The 17769-nt window shown below is 40.3% G+C and overlaps 1 protein-coding gene across 1 annotated transcript; it reads right to left on the minus strand.

Moving 5' to 3' along the window:
• Window positions 1-16392: 16392 nt before the first annotated feature.
• Window positions 16393-17426, minus strand: LOC126783127 (ethylene-response factor C3-like). The gene has a single exon (XM_050508531.1). The coding sequence runs from the start codon at window positions 17388-17390 to the stop codon at window positions 16596-16598; it is 795 nt and encodes a 264-aa protein (XP_050364488.1). The 5' UTR covers window positions 17391-17426; the 3' UTR covers window positions 16393-16595.
• Window positions 17427-17769: the final 343 nt, after the last annotated feature.

Genomic DNA, 17769 nt, shown 5'->3' on the forward strand with positions numbered 1-17769 from the left:
CAATAACTTCGTAAAACTGAAAATTGCTGAACAGTAACCGATTATTACTGTTTCGGCATTTAAAGGTTTACGAACGATTCTAAATTCTTTTCTTATCTTTTCAAGGTGATCGTTAAATCGAGGAAATGAACTATCTTCGAGAATTGTGGAATTACGCTCAAGTCAATAAGGTGAGTAAAATCTCACATATTTACGAATCTACCCTCGCGGTGATTCAAGATTTTGCAAGAGTATTTAATAATGAATTACAACATGTATAAAATTTAGTGGATTACATATATACTGTATAATGGTAATAAGTACATATATATATATAGTTCATTATATTATATATTGTTATTAATTCATTAGAAATGGTTATTTCGATGACGGAAGTTTGTGTATTGAGCATGTGTGGTGAAATATGACATGTATAAGATATAGTAGACTATATATGTGTTGTATAAATGGTAAATAAGTACGAATATATATAGTTTGCTATATAATATACTGTTATGATTTTATTGTGATTATATTGAGCATGTGATTTGAATTGTACAATATGATGTGAGATTATTGTACGTGATTTTTAACATTGAGATTGTTAAAATGTGAATTGTCTTCGGACCTGATTTTTGGTACAATATGATGTGAGATTATTGTACGTGTTTGGCAAGTCGAAACCTAGCCTTTGGCCGGGCGAAAGTTACGATACAGTTAGAGCTCTAACCTGTCTGCCTTAGTACTGCATGTGAGGTAACGGGTGGTTATCTGCTCATGGGTACTCAGATTATTTGGATGTTGGGTAGCGGGTGGCTATCCAATATCGGCGGTGTATTACGAGAGGGGTAACAGATGTGTACCAGCGTTCTTGGTACCCGTATTATAAATGCAATTGGGTAACCAGAAGGGTTACTTAATTTTCTCATGAGCGTTTCATTTCATATTCCTTTGGGACAACCAGATGGGCTGTCCATTGACTCATGAGGGCATTTATATTTGTTGATTTGTGATTTTTCGTATATTTTGATATGCGAATTATATTTTGATTTTACTCATACGAGCTATAAGCTTACCGGGTTTGTGTTTACAATCCCGGTGCACCAATTCGATGGTGTAGGGGATAATTCCGCAGGTGCTGATTAGTGGAGGTGAGCGACGACTATGGAGGCTCGAAGTCGTTCGTATCCTACTTGTGGTGAGGTTTTAGCGTGGATTTGTGTGAGAGTTGGTGTGATTTTGTTTGTGAGATTTGTGAGTGATTTGTGAGGATTATTACATTTCCATTTTATGTATGGATTATAAATTTGGGTTGTAATAATTGGTTTGTCTGAGTTGTATTAAGAACTCAGAATTGATCCGCTGTGACATTATAATGATTTCGATTTTATTGAGGTTATTTTGTGTTTAATGACTTTAGAATTTTGAGTTTTTAAGCTCGAAATTTTGGGGTCGTTACATAATTCACGCCGACACTCCCCCTCAAGTTGGTGCATACATATCAACCATGCCCAACTTGCTAAGTGAATCATAAAAGGCCTTTTTAGACACTCCTTTTGTAAGCATATCGGCAAGTTGTTCTTCTGTAGAAACAAAAGGAAAACTGATTATCTTTGCGTCTAGCTTCTCCTTTATAAAGTGACGATCAACCTCCACATGTTTTGTACGATCATGTTGCACAGGATTATGGGAGATATCAATGGCTGCCTTGTTGTCACAGTACAGCTGCATAGCACATTCAGGCTTAATACCCAAATCTTGTAGCAAACTTCTAAGCCATAACAATTCGCACACTCCCTGAGCCATACCTCTGTATTCTGCTTCAGCACTAGATCGTGCTACCACATTTTGTTTCTTACTCTTCCATGTAACAAGATTACCCCCAATAAAGGTAAAGTACCCTGATGTGGATCTTCGATCTGTAATATTTCCAGCCCAGTCTGCATCTGTGAAGCCACAAATTTCGAGGATATTATTGTGCTTAGAGAACATTACTCCTCTCCCTGGAGCTGATTTTAAATACCTCAAAATCCTTACAACAGCATCCATGTGGTCCTCACTGGGATTATGCATGAATTGACTCACTACACTCACTGCATAAGCAACATCTGGTCTGGTATGTGATAGATAGATTAGGCGTCCAACTAGCCTCTGATAACGAGTTTTTTCAGTAGGGACTTGATCTGGGTATTCTGCTAACCGATGGTTCTGCTCAATAGGAGTATCAATGGGAGTGCAGTCCAACATACCTGTCTCTGTTAGAAGATCAAGAATGTACTTCCTGACAGAGATAGATACCTTCATTTCCCCGGGCTACTTCAATGCCTAAGAAGTACTTGAGTGTGCCTAGATCCTTCATCTCAAACTCTTTGGCAAGCTGTTTCTGTAATCTATCCACCTCAACAGTATCATTTCCAGTAACTACCATATCATCAACATATATAATTAAGGCTGTTACCTTCTCTTGTTGATGTTTGAGAAATAACGTGTGGTCTGAATTACTCTGTATGTAGCCAATTTTTCTCATGAATTTTGAGAATCTTCCAAACCAAGCACGAGGTGATTGTTTAAGACCATACAAGGACTTTCTCAATCTGCAGACAGAGGTAGTTGGAGAAGCGGCAACATATCCAGGCGGAAGATCCATGTATACTTCCTCGGTTAGTTCTCCATGAAGGAATGCATTTTTAACATCAAACTGCCTAAGTGGTCAGTTCAAGTTAGCAGCGACAGAGAGCAATACCCGGATAGTGTTTATTTTTGCAACAGGTGCAAACGTCTCATCATAGTCTATGCCATATGTTTGGGTGAACCCCTTTGCTACTAGTCGTGCTTTATACCGGCCTACTGACCCATCTGGATTATGCTTCACTGTAAACACCCAACGACATCCTACAGTCTTCTTCCCATGTGGTGGAGGTACAAGCTCCCAAGTATTGTTCTTTTGTAATGCTTCCATCTCTTCCTCCATTGCTTTTCTCCATTTTGGATCTCCTAATGCATCCTGCACTTTGTTAGGTACTGATACAGTAGATATTTGATTCACAAATGACTCATATGACTTAGATGATCTTTTGGTAGATATAAAATTTGCCACAGGATACTTGGCTTTAGTCTGAAGGGTAGGTTCATATTGTTTTGTTGGTTGCCCCCGAGTAGACCTATTTGGCAAAACATATTGTCTCCTATGACTAACCTCAGATGAGTGATCTTCTGCACCAGGAGAGCATTGGTCAGGGGTATAAACAGTTGTACGGGAGACATGAGGGGCAGTTGTTTCATTAGGGGGAGTTATGTTATCATCTTCTGGTGCCTGAATCTCTCGAGTAACGACCTCCGGTGGTGCCTGTGTAGCTGTCACATTGGTAATCTCAACAGAACCTGTTATCATATCGACTGGCTTACTTGTCTCCCCCTCTCCATGATACAACTCTTCAAAATATGAATTCTCCCCCTGAAGAGCAGTATCAGAAGAGGTAAAATAACTCATATCCTAAAAAAAGGTAACATCCATAGTGACATAGTACTTCCGGGTAGGGGGATGATAGCACCGCTACCCTTTCTGATGTCCGCCGTACCCAACAAACACACATTTAACTGCCCGAGCATCCAATTTAGACCGTTGATGTGGTGGAAGATGAACAAAAGCAACACAACCGAAAACACGGGCAGGAAGGTTATGAAAAGAGGGTAATGAGACATGAGATGCAAGCACCTCATAGGGAACTTTCCCCTGAAGGACACGAGATGGAAGACGATTAATGAGGTGGGCAGAAGTAATGACAGCATCACCCCAAAGGTATTTAGGCATGTGGGCACTAAAAAGAATACATCGAGCCATATCAAGTAAATGACAATTTTTCCTTTCAGAAACCCCATTTTGCTCAGGAGTGTAAGGACACGTTGTTTGATGAACAATTCCGTGTGTGTTAAAGAACTCCTGAAAGACATGATTCACATATTCCCCCCCCCCATTATCAGAGCGAATAACTCGAATGGTGGCATTATACTGTGTTTGGACAGAGGTATGGAAAGCACGAAAAGCGGGAAACACCTCATCTTTATTTTTAAGAAGAACAATCTATGAAAGACGTGTGCAATCATCAATAAATGACACAAAATATCGCATGCCTGACACAGTAGACTCTTTAGAGGGTCCCCAAACATCAGAATGAATTAATTCAAAAGGAAATTTTTTTTTAGGAGAAGTACTAGGGGAATAAGTAGATCGATGACTTTTGCCCAAAACACATGTCTCACAACATAAAGAAGACTCATCCACACTAATAAACAAAGTAGGCATAGATTTTTTCATAACACTAAAAGATGGATGCCCTAAGCGACGATGCCATAACCAAACTTCACTTAGCTTGTCAGAAGTGGAGAGTAAAGCGGTCCGAGACTGTCCCCCTGGTTTTTCCCCTGCGTATGTCAGATCCAGATGAAACAACCGGCCCCTCAGATACCCCCGACCAATGACCCGTCTGGTGAGAAGATCCTGAAAGAGCACATACATAGGAAAAAATGTCACAGAGCACCGAGCGTCAGCGTTCAATTGGGGAACAGATATCAAATGATGAGATAAAGCAGGTACATATAGTACATTATGAAGCTCTATGGTGGAAGTAATACGAACGGACCCTGTTCCTAACATGGGGAATGCCTCACCATTAGCATTAGTAACATAGGGTACGGGTGGAGTGGATAATACGGTAAAATATGATTTGTCATAAGTCATATGATCAGATGCACTAGAATCAATAATCCATGTATCAAAACCAACAAAGTTAGAAATATTTAAAACCATACCAATTTGACCACGACCAACGATGGAGGCTGTAGGTGCTCCGCCAGCAGTATGATGATCATGCCCAACCACACCATAGATATCTGGTTCAGGAACTAATTGAAGAGCTGCTTTAGTCTGAAGACGATAATTAGGCCTTTTAGGTCTAAGGTGTGGATACAATTTCCAACAGGTTGCACGAGCATGATTGGTATCATGGAAATAAGAGCAAGGAGGGCGGGGCTGATTCCCGAAGCCTGTGGTGGTCCGTGTCGATGAAGGGGAAGTTGCTTGGGAGCGGAAGTTGCTTGCGGAAGCGGTGGTGCCGGAGACCGAGCATGAACAGTGAGACTGGAAACGATAGCCGGTGCCTGAAGAATACTCTCCTGCTGAGATTCATCCTTTCGGATATAGGTGAAAGCAGTGAGTAGGCTAGGTGGTTCGGTCATTCGGAGTAATTCGCCTTTCGCGCTGGTATGCTTGGCATCAAGACCTTTCAGGAAATGGTGAACGCGTTCAAGCTCCTTCTCCTTTTGGTACCAAACAATATCCTCTTGATTTTTGATCATGCAAGGACGTTTCACATCAATCTCAGCCCAAATGTTCTTTAGTTTGGTGAAATAGTGCGCCACCGGTTGCCCATCCTGGTGTATTGCCAAAGCTGTGCACATTAACTCATGAACCTGTATGAAATCAGAGTCATTAGTATATAATCCGGCCAGTGTCTCCCATATTGCCTGCGCGGTGGCACATGCTTCGACCAGATCAACTATTTCATCATTCATAGCTTTCCACAAGACTGACATAACAAGACCATCATCGTCGTCCCATTTAGTGTAGGCAACAATATCCTCAGGACTAGGAGCTTTAGTGACGCCGGTGACATGTCCCATCTTATGCATGCCTCGAAGATGAGCAGTCATAAGTCGTTTCCATTTACGGAAATTGGTTCCGTTGAGTTTGGCGCCCCCAAATGAACCACTGTCAGAACCTTTGACAGACACTTCGAAGGTCGGAACATCATGGAGCTGAGAACCCTCCGTTTCGTGTCCGGAACCCATTAAAAAGAAACAATGTAAAAGAAGATAGAATAGGCAGCAAAGAACCACAAAAAATGGAGAAGAATCTGCTGCCGGTGCACTTAGGGCTGGGCAAAAAGCCCGAAAAAGAAAAAAAACCCGGACCGGACCGCCGGGCCCGTCCGGGCGGGCCGGGTTTTTTGCCGGGCTCATATGTTGTCATGTGATAAACGGGCCGGGCTTTGTTATGTCCGGGCCGGTCCCGGGCCTTCAAATTTTTAAACAAAAAAACCCGGAAACCCGGGACATTAGGTGTTATTATGTAATTGGTTTTTCGTAAGTGATCCTAAACTTATAGAATAGATACAATGACACTTGAACATAACCAAATAACCTTAAATTTAACTAATTTCAATCTCATGATTCCCATTGTCGTCGCCTCGCACTACCGATTCGCCGCAAACTAGCCAAAAATAGAGTTAGGCCCGGAAAACCGGGCGGGCTCGGCCCGGATGTTACCGGTCCGGGTTTTACCCGGTCCCTGCAATTAATTGACCCGGGCCGGGTTTTACCCGGGCCCTGATTTTTTTAGAAAAAAACCCGGCCCGTCACACTACAACCGGGCCGGGCCCGGGCCCTGAAAAAAAAATCCCGGGCCGGGCCCGTGCCCAGCCCTAGGTGCACTTGCACTGACGGTGCGTGAAAAAACAGCTGCTGATTATTGATGGGCCTGGTCGGACCAAGCGGGCCGGGTCGGATCGAGCGGGCCGGGTCGGATCGAGCGGGCCGGGTCGGATCCAGCGGGCCGGGTCAGATCCAGCGGGCCGTACTGTTTCTGGGCTGGGCCGGGTCGTGTTTTGGGCCGGGCCGGGTGAACGATACCGGGTCGGATCTAGGGCTAATTTAGGTTGAGTTGTGCGATCTGGGGCTTTTCTCAATCGCAGTTTCTTCTTCTTCTTCCCAAAGTTCGCAGCTTTTCTTCACTCTCTTAGATTCAAGCGTTTTCTTATCGAGGGATCCTGAGACTGGTCTGGAGTAAGCGAAACTGAGGGGCGGAGAGCTGAGGAACGGCAAGCTGAGGAGCGGGCGACGACAGCAGCAGCAGCGGAGAGAGCAGGAGCGGCGAGGACGACGTTAGGTGACGTCGGAGAGCAGCACTGGAGGTCGTCGACGTCGGGGAGCGCTGGAAGGCAGCGGGGAGGAGCGCCGGAGGGAAGGAGGCAGCGGTGTAACCTGCCGGCAAAGAAAAAGGACGGGAAAAAATGCCCGGATAAAGAAGAGCACGGAGGCTCTAATACCAAGTTGAAAGGTTAGTGTTCTTGCTTAATTGATTCATACACGGATTACATTTGTTTATATAGACTAATCTAGCACTATTTCTAGCACTAACTACCACTAATTACTCCGTGATTCACGGAGGGAATCACGGGCCGTGATTCCCGGCCTAATTCACGCCGACAGATTTAAAATGAATTCTTTGTGAATTTTTGAATTTGTCCTGACTGCTGCCTTGTTCTTCAAAAACCTGATATTTCCAGTCAGTTTGTGTTCATGTTTTGCCCTACTTCCCGAATTCGGTTTTGCTTCAAATTTTGTTATATTGTTCTTTCGTATGAGTACTACTAATCTGGAAAGTTTCAAAGTCATCCCTCTCGGAATGAAATTTTAGTGAATTCCCAAAGTCAAACTGTTCATGTCTTGTTGTTCTGATCACTAATACATGTCAGTAAATTTCAATCTTATTTGTTACAATTCGGTCTTTCACAAAAACGTATAAAGCTTGATTCGATTTTCTTCTCTGATTGATCTCCAGTTATCATATAGTTAATCTTGTTCCTTCCATGATTAATTCTCATTTCAAAGTAGTGCTTCATCATCTCTTGGGGCCAAGTTGTTGACAAACTTGGTTGTACTGTTATCTTCTCTAGAATCCTATAAGTTGCACCCCTAGTTTTGGGGCGTGACAGTACTCGAGTGGGTGGTTCTAGCCTTCTAGGTTCTTAATTAGTCATCGACATCCCAAATTAATGAAGATGCATGTCTGGGATTGGAAGTGATATCCAAGCACTCGATATTAACAAGGAACACCGGATGACAGAACAACTCATACTAATTAAGCAAATTGACCTCAATTATGAACATTTTACTAATTTTTGAGACGCAGTACGTGATAATAAAATCCATATATGCTAAGTTATTCTAAACCCAAGAGGCAAAAAGAAATCATACATGATTGTAAACAAAAATCGATCCTTAGGATTCGCGTACTCTAAGAAAACTATGTTAACTCATCCTGTTGATGACGGCAAGTTAAGAACCATCTAGAAGATCACAGATGACTAAAGCATACTCAGCCTAGGCTTGTCCTCTCAAGCTGTCCAGTACATCATTGTCCCGCTCTCCTTTCCGTTCTGAAATATGAGAATCATTGTTTATTTGTAGGTAACTGCATTTGTACGTTCGATCCATTCATTTTAAGCTTCTTTTCTTTTGTTAACTATTAGCTAGTCGACAGAGCTATCTTCAAGATTTTTTTCAGTATTCAACCCATCCTGGACTCTTGGCTATGGGGATTGGGAATTGTGTATGGAAGGTTTCCTGTTTCCCATACTTGTCGATTCCTCATAAGATAGAGCCATGGAGCATTGATTTAGTACATCCAAAGAGAACACACAATATTTGTATTCCCATGCCACCAATGAGCCCAGATTAGGCAGATGTTTGCCAGAACCAATCCTTGGGTTGCTTACTAGTTACTAGCACGGGCATTGGAGTTGTTTGGGCCTAGAGCCCTAGACTTGTGTTAATTTGTCGTCCTTGTTTAATGACTTCAAGCCTTCAATCTAACTATCTAAGCAATACGTAAGATAAGAGTATATATAAAACCGAATATATTTTCAAGGGTAAGAGATTTTTTATTTTATGTTCAAAAACATCTCCTCGAGCTCAAAACCAAAAACCTTTTGCTTTTCGCTCTCGTCCGACCATTTTTCGACGCTAATTTCGACCATTGGCCATACCAGCGCATGATGAGTGTGGTTGGATGAGATTCAGTTTTTTTTAGATGTATTAATTTCATGATTTATACATACTTTTTGTTTATTGATAAACGAAGGATGTTACATCAACAGAAGTATACTGCCCCTTTAAAAGATTATTCATCTTCTCTAAAAGAAAGTTCTCAGAAATTGAATGGGACAAGGCATCTCCACAGAGCTCTCTGTAATTTAGCACTCCTTGCACCTCATGACTGCTAGCGCGCAAACTGTATTATCGCGACATGTTGAAAAGAATTGGTGGCATGGCTGTGTGGTAGAATTGTTGCATCGAGGTAGAGATTCATATTGTTTGTTATTGGTAGTGTTTTATTGACCTCGCCTTTTGCAAGCTTTATAACTTGATTTTCATTATTTAATGAATTAATCATCTCTCTGAAAATAAAAGATCATGCTCTTAAGTCTCAACTACCTCAATCAAAAATATTCGTTGTTAGAAAGACAAAACAACTAGCTAGTGGGAGTGAGAGCATCACTGCATCATACATGGTCATCTTTTTCCCCAAAATATGTGGATCAAGAATGAAAACACAAGTGGTTTGCTTATTAATGGATAAGATAACAACTACTACGTATGCACGCTAGCTATCTTAGCCTTTGTATAATTCCTTTTGACTTCCAAGGTTCTGTTGCTGTCAGTGTCGTAGTTAGAAATTATAAGTCGGTGGGTTAAAATTTGAACAATACATTAAAAAATATTATTAAATAATTTATATATAAATTCGTCAAGACATCCCATAACATTGGTATTTCTTGTTTTAGTAATTGTTCTGCTACCTTTTTCTTATTATATTTCTCGAATAAATCTTTCATAATTCTGAATTTTTCAAGCACATTTGGACTTTTTGTAAATAGGGGAAGCTATGAGAAGGAAAAAAACGATAAGATTTAATTGGTATGACTGTGGACTTAAATCATAATAGACATATATATAAATATTGAAACGAAGAGTATTGAATCATTCAATCGTATAAAGTTTGATTAGGAAAAAAATTAAAGGATGACAAGGTAGGAATTCTACCCAAATTAGAATTTCTCTCATTAATTGATAATATATTAAAACAAGATATCATTATGGGATAAGGTTTGGCTATCGAAATGGACAAGAAACCAGGAATACAAACATTAAAGTATTTTTGTTCCGAGAGAATTATTATTCTACCATTGTGTGTATCTTAGTCTATTTAAGTTTTCTTATTATAGTAGATTATGAATTAATGTAATAGATATAAATCCCTTATTTTATTGAGATACTCCGTATACAATGTCTATATATAAGCCTCATTATCAATCAATAAACGATTACGTATTATTCCATTACGTTGTCATGTACTTTAACTAAAGTGTCTAAGCGACGAAGCCAACACTAGAAAAATAAACAGTTAAAAACTATCCCTAAACTCCCATGTCCGGCAGCCTTCTCTTTTTGCATAGTCGGACACGTTGAGAAATCCCGACAAACAGTCGTGGGAAAAGCATTGAAGAAAATAGAAATCCAAAATTGAATTTCTTAGGGCACCATAAATTTACTTTGGCAACCTGGCTATCATCTTCTCTGATTTGCCGTCAATGTTCGTTGAGCTTCATCCATGTGTCGTCGTTGCCCAGCTCGGCTCCTCCGGTGTTTCTAGATTCGTTCTTTCATGCTCGTCACAGCCGCCACGCAGTCTTCAAATCTCATCGAGCCTCCCCGACGCCGAGCCAAACTGCCGACATCTTTTGAGCATCGCCCCGACGTCCTTGTTCAGTCGTTGCACTCTTTGCCTTACTCAACGGCCAACGTCTGCTCGATTCAACGCTAGATTTACCGACCCGATTTGCAGAACTCGATATGGATCCCTAGCTCTCAACCCGTTCCTCTTGTGCCCGACCCGACCAGAAGATATCAGGCCAGCCATAATTTTGGGCCTACGGCCTGCTGAGCCCAATAGCCCTTTAAACTATTTTTTTTCTTTTCATTTTTATTTAATTGTTCCTATTGCAAGTTTAGTTTCAAACTATATTGCACGTACTCGTATAAGAAAAATAATCAATCGTCGTACCATTGTGATGACATGCATGCCAAAGATGGACGTTAGTCAAGAGCTTTTTATGCCATCAGTACGAAGATTAACAAGGAAAAAGAATTCATCCAGCAGCTTTCTTGCATGACTATCGATTTGTAGAGCAATTTAATTATACGCGGTCAATTTGGTAGACCAACAAATATGTTTTTCTTAAAGTTGCTAGTTTTGAACATATATATATATATAAATTATCAGGCGTTATTAGCATTCTTCATGTCTCTTTTCCGACCCTTCTTACAACGCCGATGAGATTAAAGAGAGATATAATTCATTTCTTGGTCGACGTTTTTCGTGTGACGGTCCTGGGGGATTCACTTTATTATTTAAAGGGAAGAAATAGATTTCGTATGGTCGCCTGAGTGCACCACTGTTTTGGATGCGATCATGAGAATCGTCGTTATGCATCGATTATTTTGTGACCATATACATCACAACTCTTCTACTTACGGTTACATACTCGACTAGTTTCGATCATTTGAAACCTATACATCCCTCGTTTCTCAAGGATGCGTCGACATCACGACTGTTACTTGAATTTTTGAGTTTCTCAAACTCATGTCTATAGATGACAATCCTAAGGTCTTTTTACGTACTCATTTATTTGAGTTGAAAATCATAAAGTAGCAATATTTGCTGATTAAAAATTCCAAAATTCTATGGGACACACTTAATAGTGATTTAATAAATGTCTTTGACGTTGTTTTACCAAAGTCGAGCTTGATGCATGCTTTACATCCAAGAAACACAAGACATTTTGGCTCATGTATCTATTGATATTGAGGGAACTTTGGAGATGGAAACGTAATATTATTTCATTCTAAAGTAAGCAAATCTTTTGAGTCTCAGGCTAAGGCTCCGCCCGATCCGATATGCAAGATTTTTTTGCTACTGACTTTTGATTAGTCAATCTATTTTGACTATGTTTTCTGCTTAATATTTTTCAAGTTTGACGTTGGCATTGTCAAGTTTCTTACTCGAATTTAGCTTAAGTCGTTTATTAGAATTGGAAACTTGTTTGTGTTGTATTAAAGATTGTCATATTCAATAAAAATTCTTTTATTTCTTGTTTACAAGATGATTTCGTGAGAATTTTATTTGCCTTAAACCTAGCTTGAATGATTAACGTATGTAACTGCATGTGGTTCTTAAATTGACCACCTTTGAGTTACATGAGACCCCAATAATACTACATTGTGAATTTTGCACTTAATATTTGGATAACGAACCTCGAAATGTCAAAATTTGACATCGTTATGATCTCTAGAGTTTCTATCATGTTTCCGGAATGTTTTGCAGACATTTCGACCGTTTTGGCCACCTTCCGACCCATTTCCGGCGTTTCAGCACCACTACCCGATTCCTGCCGGCGCTCTATGTCAGATATGAAGTCCAGCCTCCTAACTGGGCAAATTCCAGCCGCCGCCGGCCGATTTTCCAGTCACCACCGCCACCCGTTTTCCATTGAGTTTTACGGCAATTTTTCGTCGTTTTCTCGTTGTTTTTTCCGGCATATTTCCAACATTATTTGTTGAAGCGTTTTCCCACCAAAATTTCATTCATTTTAAAGCATATTTGACATGAATCTCCGGTTATCTTTTCCGATTTTCTCTAAGTCGTTTTTCATAGCTCAACCGACTTTATTATTGGTGACCACCCCGCACCATTTGGATGGTTTCTTTCTAACATTTGTTTCCAACGTTCAAGTTGAAGACTGTAGTTTTATTGCCATGTGATATATTCGATAGGATTGTACTATTTGTTTTCAATCCTCTTTCTGACAATGTTATACGGGGTATTGCTTGGAATTGTTCCCCGTGTCGCTGACTCCCTTAATTTATTTTGATGATTTCCTGCGGTGAAGTTGAGTGTCTTGCTGATTGTGCAACCACCCACACTGTTTTATGGCGCAAGTAGTTATTTTACGGATCTCGTGCGGAGATTGTGTTTTATATCTTCGTGCCTTGCTAAGTTTTAAAAGGCCATACATGCAAATAATATATTTTCTTCTTGATACGTATGTTGAGAATGGAGAAGAATATATATCTATCAGATTTTGTTGACAGTAGCTTTTTCAAGCTTCAGCAGTAGTTGTTAACCTGCAAACGTAGCTTTGCTTGCTTGCAGTAGTAGCTTTATGTAACTTAAGATTCTTTGAATCATGGGTTCAGTTTTACTGTCTTATCGGTTTTGACATGATTATTTTTGGTCATTTTGAACGTGATATGATGATTAGAGTTCTTTAAAATACACATGATCATCCGTTTTCATGTTCACTAAGTGTTTGGATGATTTTTCTCCATGAAAATCCATGGAGAGACCCTGAGGCCTCCTCACGGCAATGTTAGGCTTTTATGTCGTTCATTGTGCCGTCCACCCCTTTATAGAGGGTTTGTGACGGCTCATGTTCAGGTATCTTAGCTATTTCTCCATGCCCATCGTTTATGTTTCAAAACCTACTTAATTGATGACTCTCATTGTCAATCTTCTCATGTGAAGACTCCAATTGAGTATATTTCATTCTTACAAAGTATTTAAGGTGACATTAGTGGATCATATCCAACCAAATGTGGACATTTTCAGTATTTTTATGGTATAGGTTAAGAGCAACGACGCGTTGGTCACACATCGCTTTGCTATCCATATGGAATGCTGCATTTGCTAAGGTTTTAGCTAAGTTCATCAAACTAAGGGTTCACCACCCTTCCATCCACTCTAATATTTTTTGATTGGATACTGTTGGAGAGTTCACCTCCAAGACTTTTGATGATTTCATTTTTCATATCAATTGGGATCTCCGTTGAACATATTGTTCCTCATGGTCATTCACTGAACGATCTAGTAGAGCTCGGGCTTGTTTATAGGTACTAAGCTGCCGATCTTTGCATGGGGATATGTAATGATGTTGCATGCAACGACGTTTATTCGTTTTCAGACCCACAACTAACCAAGTTTTTAGTGCGAACCAGATGATTACTAGATACGATCCCAACGTTCATTTTCACTAAACGTCTACTTGGTTAAGTTGCTTATGTGCCTCAATTTTAGTATCTCAGATGGGTCTACATGAGACGATTCAGTATTTTCGTTGGTTGTGAATCACCAACACTTGTTCGCTATTTCCAATCTATAATTGTGGATCTCTATCCTGCGATATCCGCAGACAATCACTTTGATGAGACATACTTCATGTCGTTAGGGAGAGATATAGAATGCTCTCATTCTGGTTTTAACGCCAGGAATTAATGTGGTGTGACATTATGTCCCATTAAGATCCCGCACTACTCTAAGTTAGTAAGAAGTGCAACGCATTATCATCCTCTAGAAAGTTAACGATTCGATACTCAATGACTTTACCGATATTGTAAAAGTGACGAGATTGCACATAAATGCTGTGATGTGTCGGTAATTGGAACTCTCAGAATATGGGAGAATTTCACATGACCCGATCCAAGCACCGTTGGCACCATCCCTAACAGTGGGAAGGAAGCCGACGATGACACTATTGTACGCTGTGATGTTGTCAGTGCCCGTAGTATTGCACCACAAAACAAGGACGGCAAATACAAGAATAGACTAGTAAGGGTCATAGATTCGGTCTTGGCTCCTACCTAGATGAGGGGGAGACCATTATTCTCTGGAATCAAAAATCAGAAAGAAGCAAGGTGTGTACGCACAAGTATTTCGCCCGTCATCAAGAGATATTCTCTAAACATGTGTATCAACTAAATTTTTGTGGGACACTACAAACTTCTTTTGTTGATGTTAGAGAACAAAAGAAATTTGTCAATTGCTCATAAGAAAAGCGCATGTGTGTTAATGGATTGATCTCCCATGATTGATGTTGTATTCGCTTATGCTCTTATTCCATTGTAAAGTATCAACAATGAGCAACTTGACTGAAGTGAAAAGAATCAATACAGGTTGAACTAGACTTGTTATGTTAGTAATTATTCGTAAGTGTAATGAGAATGATAAGTCATGCGATAATTGCAAGACTTATGACGCAAAGATTGTCTCAATATCCTAATATTGACTACAATGAGTTATATTCTCTTGTAATTGACATAATACTTTCCGCTACTTGATCAATAGTAGTGTCCATGAAAACTGATTTGCAACATATGATAATGGTCATAGTATATCTGTAAATGGATCTTGATGCAGATATAAGAGTGTTCGAGGGACCTTAACTGCCTTCAGACCACGAAGAGCTTATGTAATCAGACTGCGATGTTCAAAAGAACGTAGTACAATCGATTACAAGAACTCATACCCATACGTGTTCATATGAAAGCCAACTTTAGACTCTATATTCCGTCTAAGTAAAGATGATGAAGAGGTTCAATGAGCTATAGATTCATATATGTAAGTATTGTTGGGACACTATTGCTTTCATTATGATGTAATTAATTATGCGCCAATGCATCGTCATTACACTTAAAATTGTTATTTTGACATGAGTTTAGTTCTACACTTAGTGAACCAACACAAATCCTATCCACACCAACGCCGCCAGCAGCTCCAGCAACATCAACGTACGCCTTGGTGTAGCAGTTGATACTGGTAGTGTAGAGGATGTGTACGGTTCCGTCTCCGATCAAAATCAGTCATTCATTGGTTCATTCCCCCATTTCATTATGAAAGACACATTGAATGTGATAGATCAAAATCTGTCCAATTTCATATGTCAACTTCAACGACCCCTATAAGACAGCTCACTCGATGAAATATGGTGAATTTAGTACCGTTGGAAAGGCATATGTGTCTACTTTCCAAGACACCAACCATTTGATTATTTGTCGTATTGAGTGAGTTATGGCTGTTTTAGCAAAGTATGACAGTTCTATCCAGGAATTTGCAAGTCAGTCAACTTCGACACAGCACTGTGAACTGCTCCGGTCGAATTAGGTTGTGAACTTTATGTCACTGGAAAACCACATGTATATACTTACTAGAACATTTTACAGTTTGCTAATACCTATTATGACGAGAAGTCATGGCCGTCTAAGTGTGTGAAAGTCATTCCACGCGAAAATCTGATTTTCATTGCAACTCTTGTTTTGAGTTGTTGTGCAATCTTGTTTCACTTCCAATGCCAAACTAACTCAGTCACTCCATCAGGTTTAGACCATTGTTGTCGATCTCTTCTCTTTATGACTCAACGGATGCAAATGAACAATGAAGATGAGCTGCCTGTTCTGATTGTAAATGTAATTAATTGTATATTGAGTTGGTTGAATTTAACTAGTTAGCTAGTGGCTCAACTCAATCTAGCAGCCAATGACTGAACTTTTGACCATCGAGCAAGTCATACATGCATTCCAAAAGCAATTTTGTTTAAAGACTTTTGTAAACAGTGCATGCAGTATTAGCTGGAAGCAAAGATCGACGGATGTTATATTCGAATACCTCTATTTTAAACTTCTGTACATCGAGTCATCGAGAGGCAAAGAAGATAAGGTGATATATATGATGCATATTTAAAATTAGATTCCATCAATTTTCAACTTTACAAAGAGGCAGAAGGAGCGATTAATTAATAAAACTTACTAGGCCCTAATGACGCCTTCGGTTCTTAACTTGGATCTTTGATCCGAAAGGTCGAAAAAAAAAGGAGATAAAAGAACACGGTCAAACTGACCCAAAACTCCAAAAGTGCAAAAACAAGTGGTAGCTACCCAAGAAAAGATTAGCAAGAAAGACTAGCACTTTCACATGAGCTTTGGTACAATAGTTCCTCCAAGTATTCAGCACCCAAATCCTCTAACACAACAACATTTGAGGATGCTACGTTCTCTTGCGTTCTCTTCTTTGCTACATTGAAAGAAATCGAGGTTTTAGGGTTCTCTTGCTCTTTATTCTTCTTGCACACCGACTTTCTTCTCATCGAGTGCTTCCTCTTGAGTGCCACAACCGGCGAGCATCCGACGTCGTATTTACACTTGATTTCTTGAAGTGACTCCCTCACAACTTCCACCGGAAAATTGAGCACGGCTAAAGGCCCCCTCAGCGCAAATGCAGCTTGGTCATAGGCCAAAGCAGCTGCCTCAGCACTGTCGAATGTGCCAAGCCAAACCCTCACGCCATGCCTCGTCGAGTCCCTTATTTCGGCTGCGTACTTCCCCCAAGGCCGCCTCCTGACTCCTCTGTACGACTTTTCCTTTCTGGGTTTCTCTTTAAACACTTGGAAGACATTGGAATTGGAAGTGACCTCCTCTTCCTTTACAGCTCCACCGAACCAGTTGATCCCTTGACTCTCCTCCGCCACCAATGGTGGTTGATCTTCAGCCACAGTATCGAGCTGCAAAACGTCTTGGTGATCATCCGTGTTGAATGGTGGAAAGTTCATCATATCATTGTTGAACGTTTCGAGCAACGCGTCGTCCCACGAGAAAGAATCGAGCGACGAACCGAAGGAGGACTCCGGTGAGAATTCAGAAGGGTTGTTTGTGAATTGGAAGAGAGCGTATGACTCCATTTCCATTCCTGTATAATGCTTAGATTTTGCGAGTTGCTCTTGTTTTTGTTTTCTTGTCAATCCAAAAGTGGAACAAGCCCTATTTATATCCGAAGAAAATCGAGACTTTGAACGAATGCTTACAATGGAAAGTTTAGAATAATGGAGAGGATAAAATTATAGGCAAGTGAAAGATACAGGTTCGGGTTAAGGAGGATGTCTTAGGATTGTAGCTCCAAAATCTAGCGCCAACTAAATTATTCAATCTTGGCTTTTTCTCAGGAACCAAGACTAATATTTCTAGTCCTTTTAAACACGTGCGTCAAATGAGGAGTGAGGCACGGCGGCGGGGTTGGACCCAAATTGTTTACGATTACAATAATACACAGAGACGAATAGACAAATC

The sequence above is a fragment of the Argentina anserina genome, chromosome 2, assembly GCF_933775445.1.
Source record: "Argentina anserina chromosome 2, drPotAnse1.1, whole genome shotgun sequence".
NCBI classification, from domain to species: domain Eukaryota; kingdom Viridiplantae; phylum Streptophyta; class Magnoliopsida; order Rosales; family Rosaceae; genus Argentina; species Argentina anserina.

Bases quoted from the DNA above. Each gene is read 5' to 3' on its own strand.
- LOC126783127 (XM_050508531.1), bottom strand. From the start codon at position 17,390: ATGGAAATGGAGTCATACGCTCTCTTCCAATTCACAAACAACCCTTCT.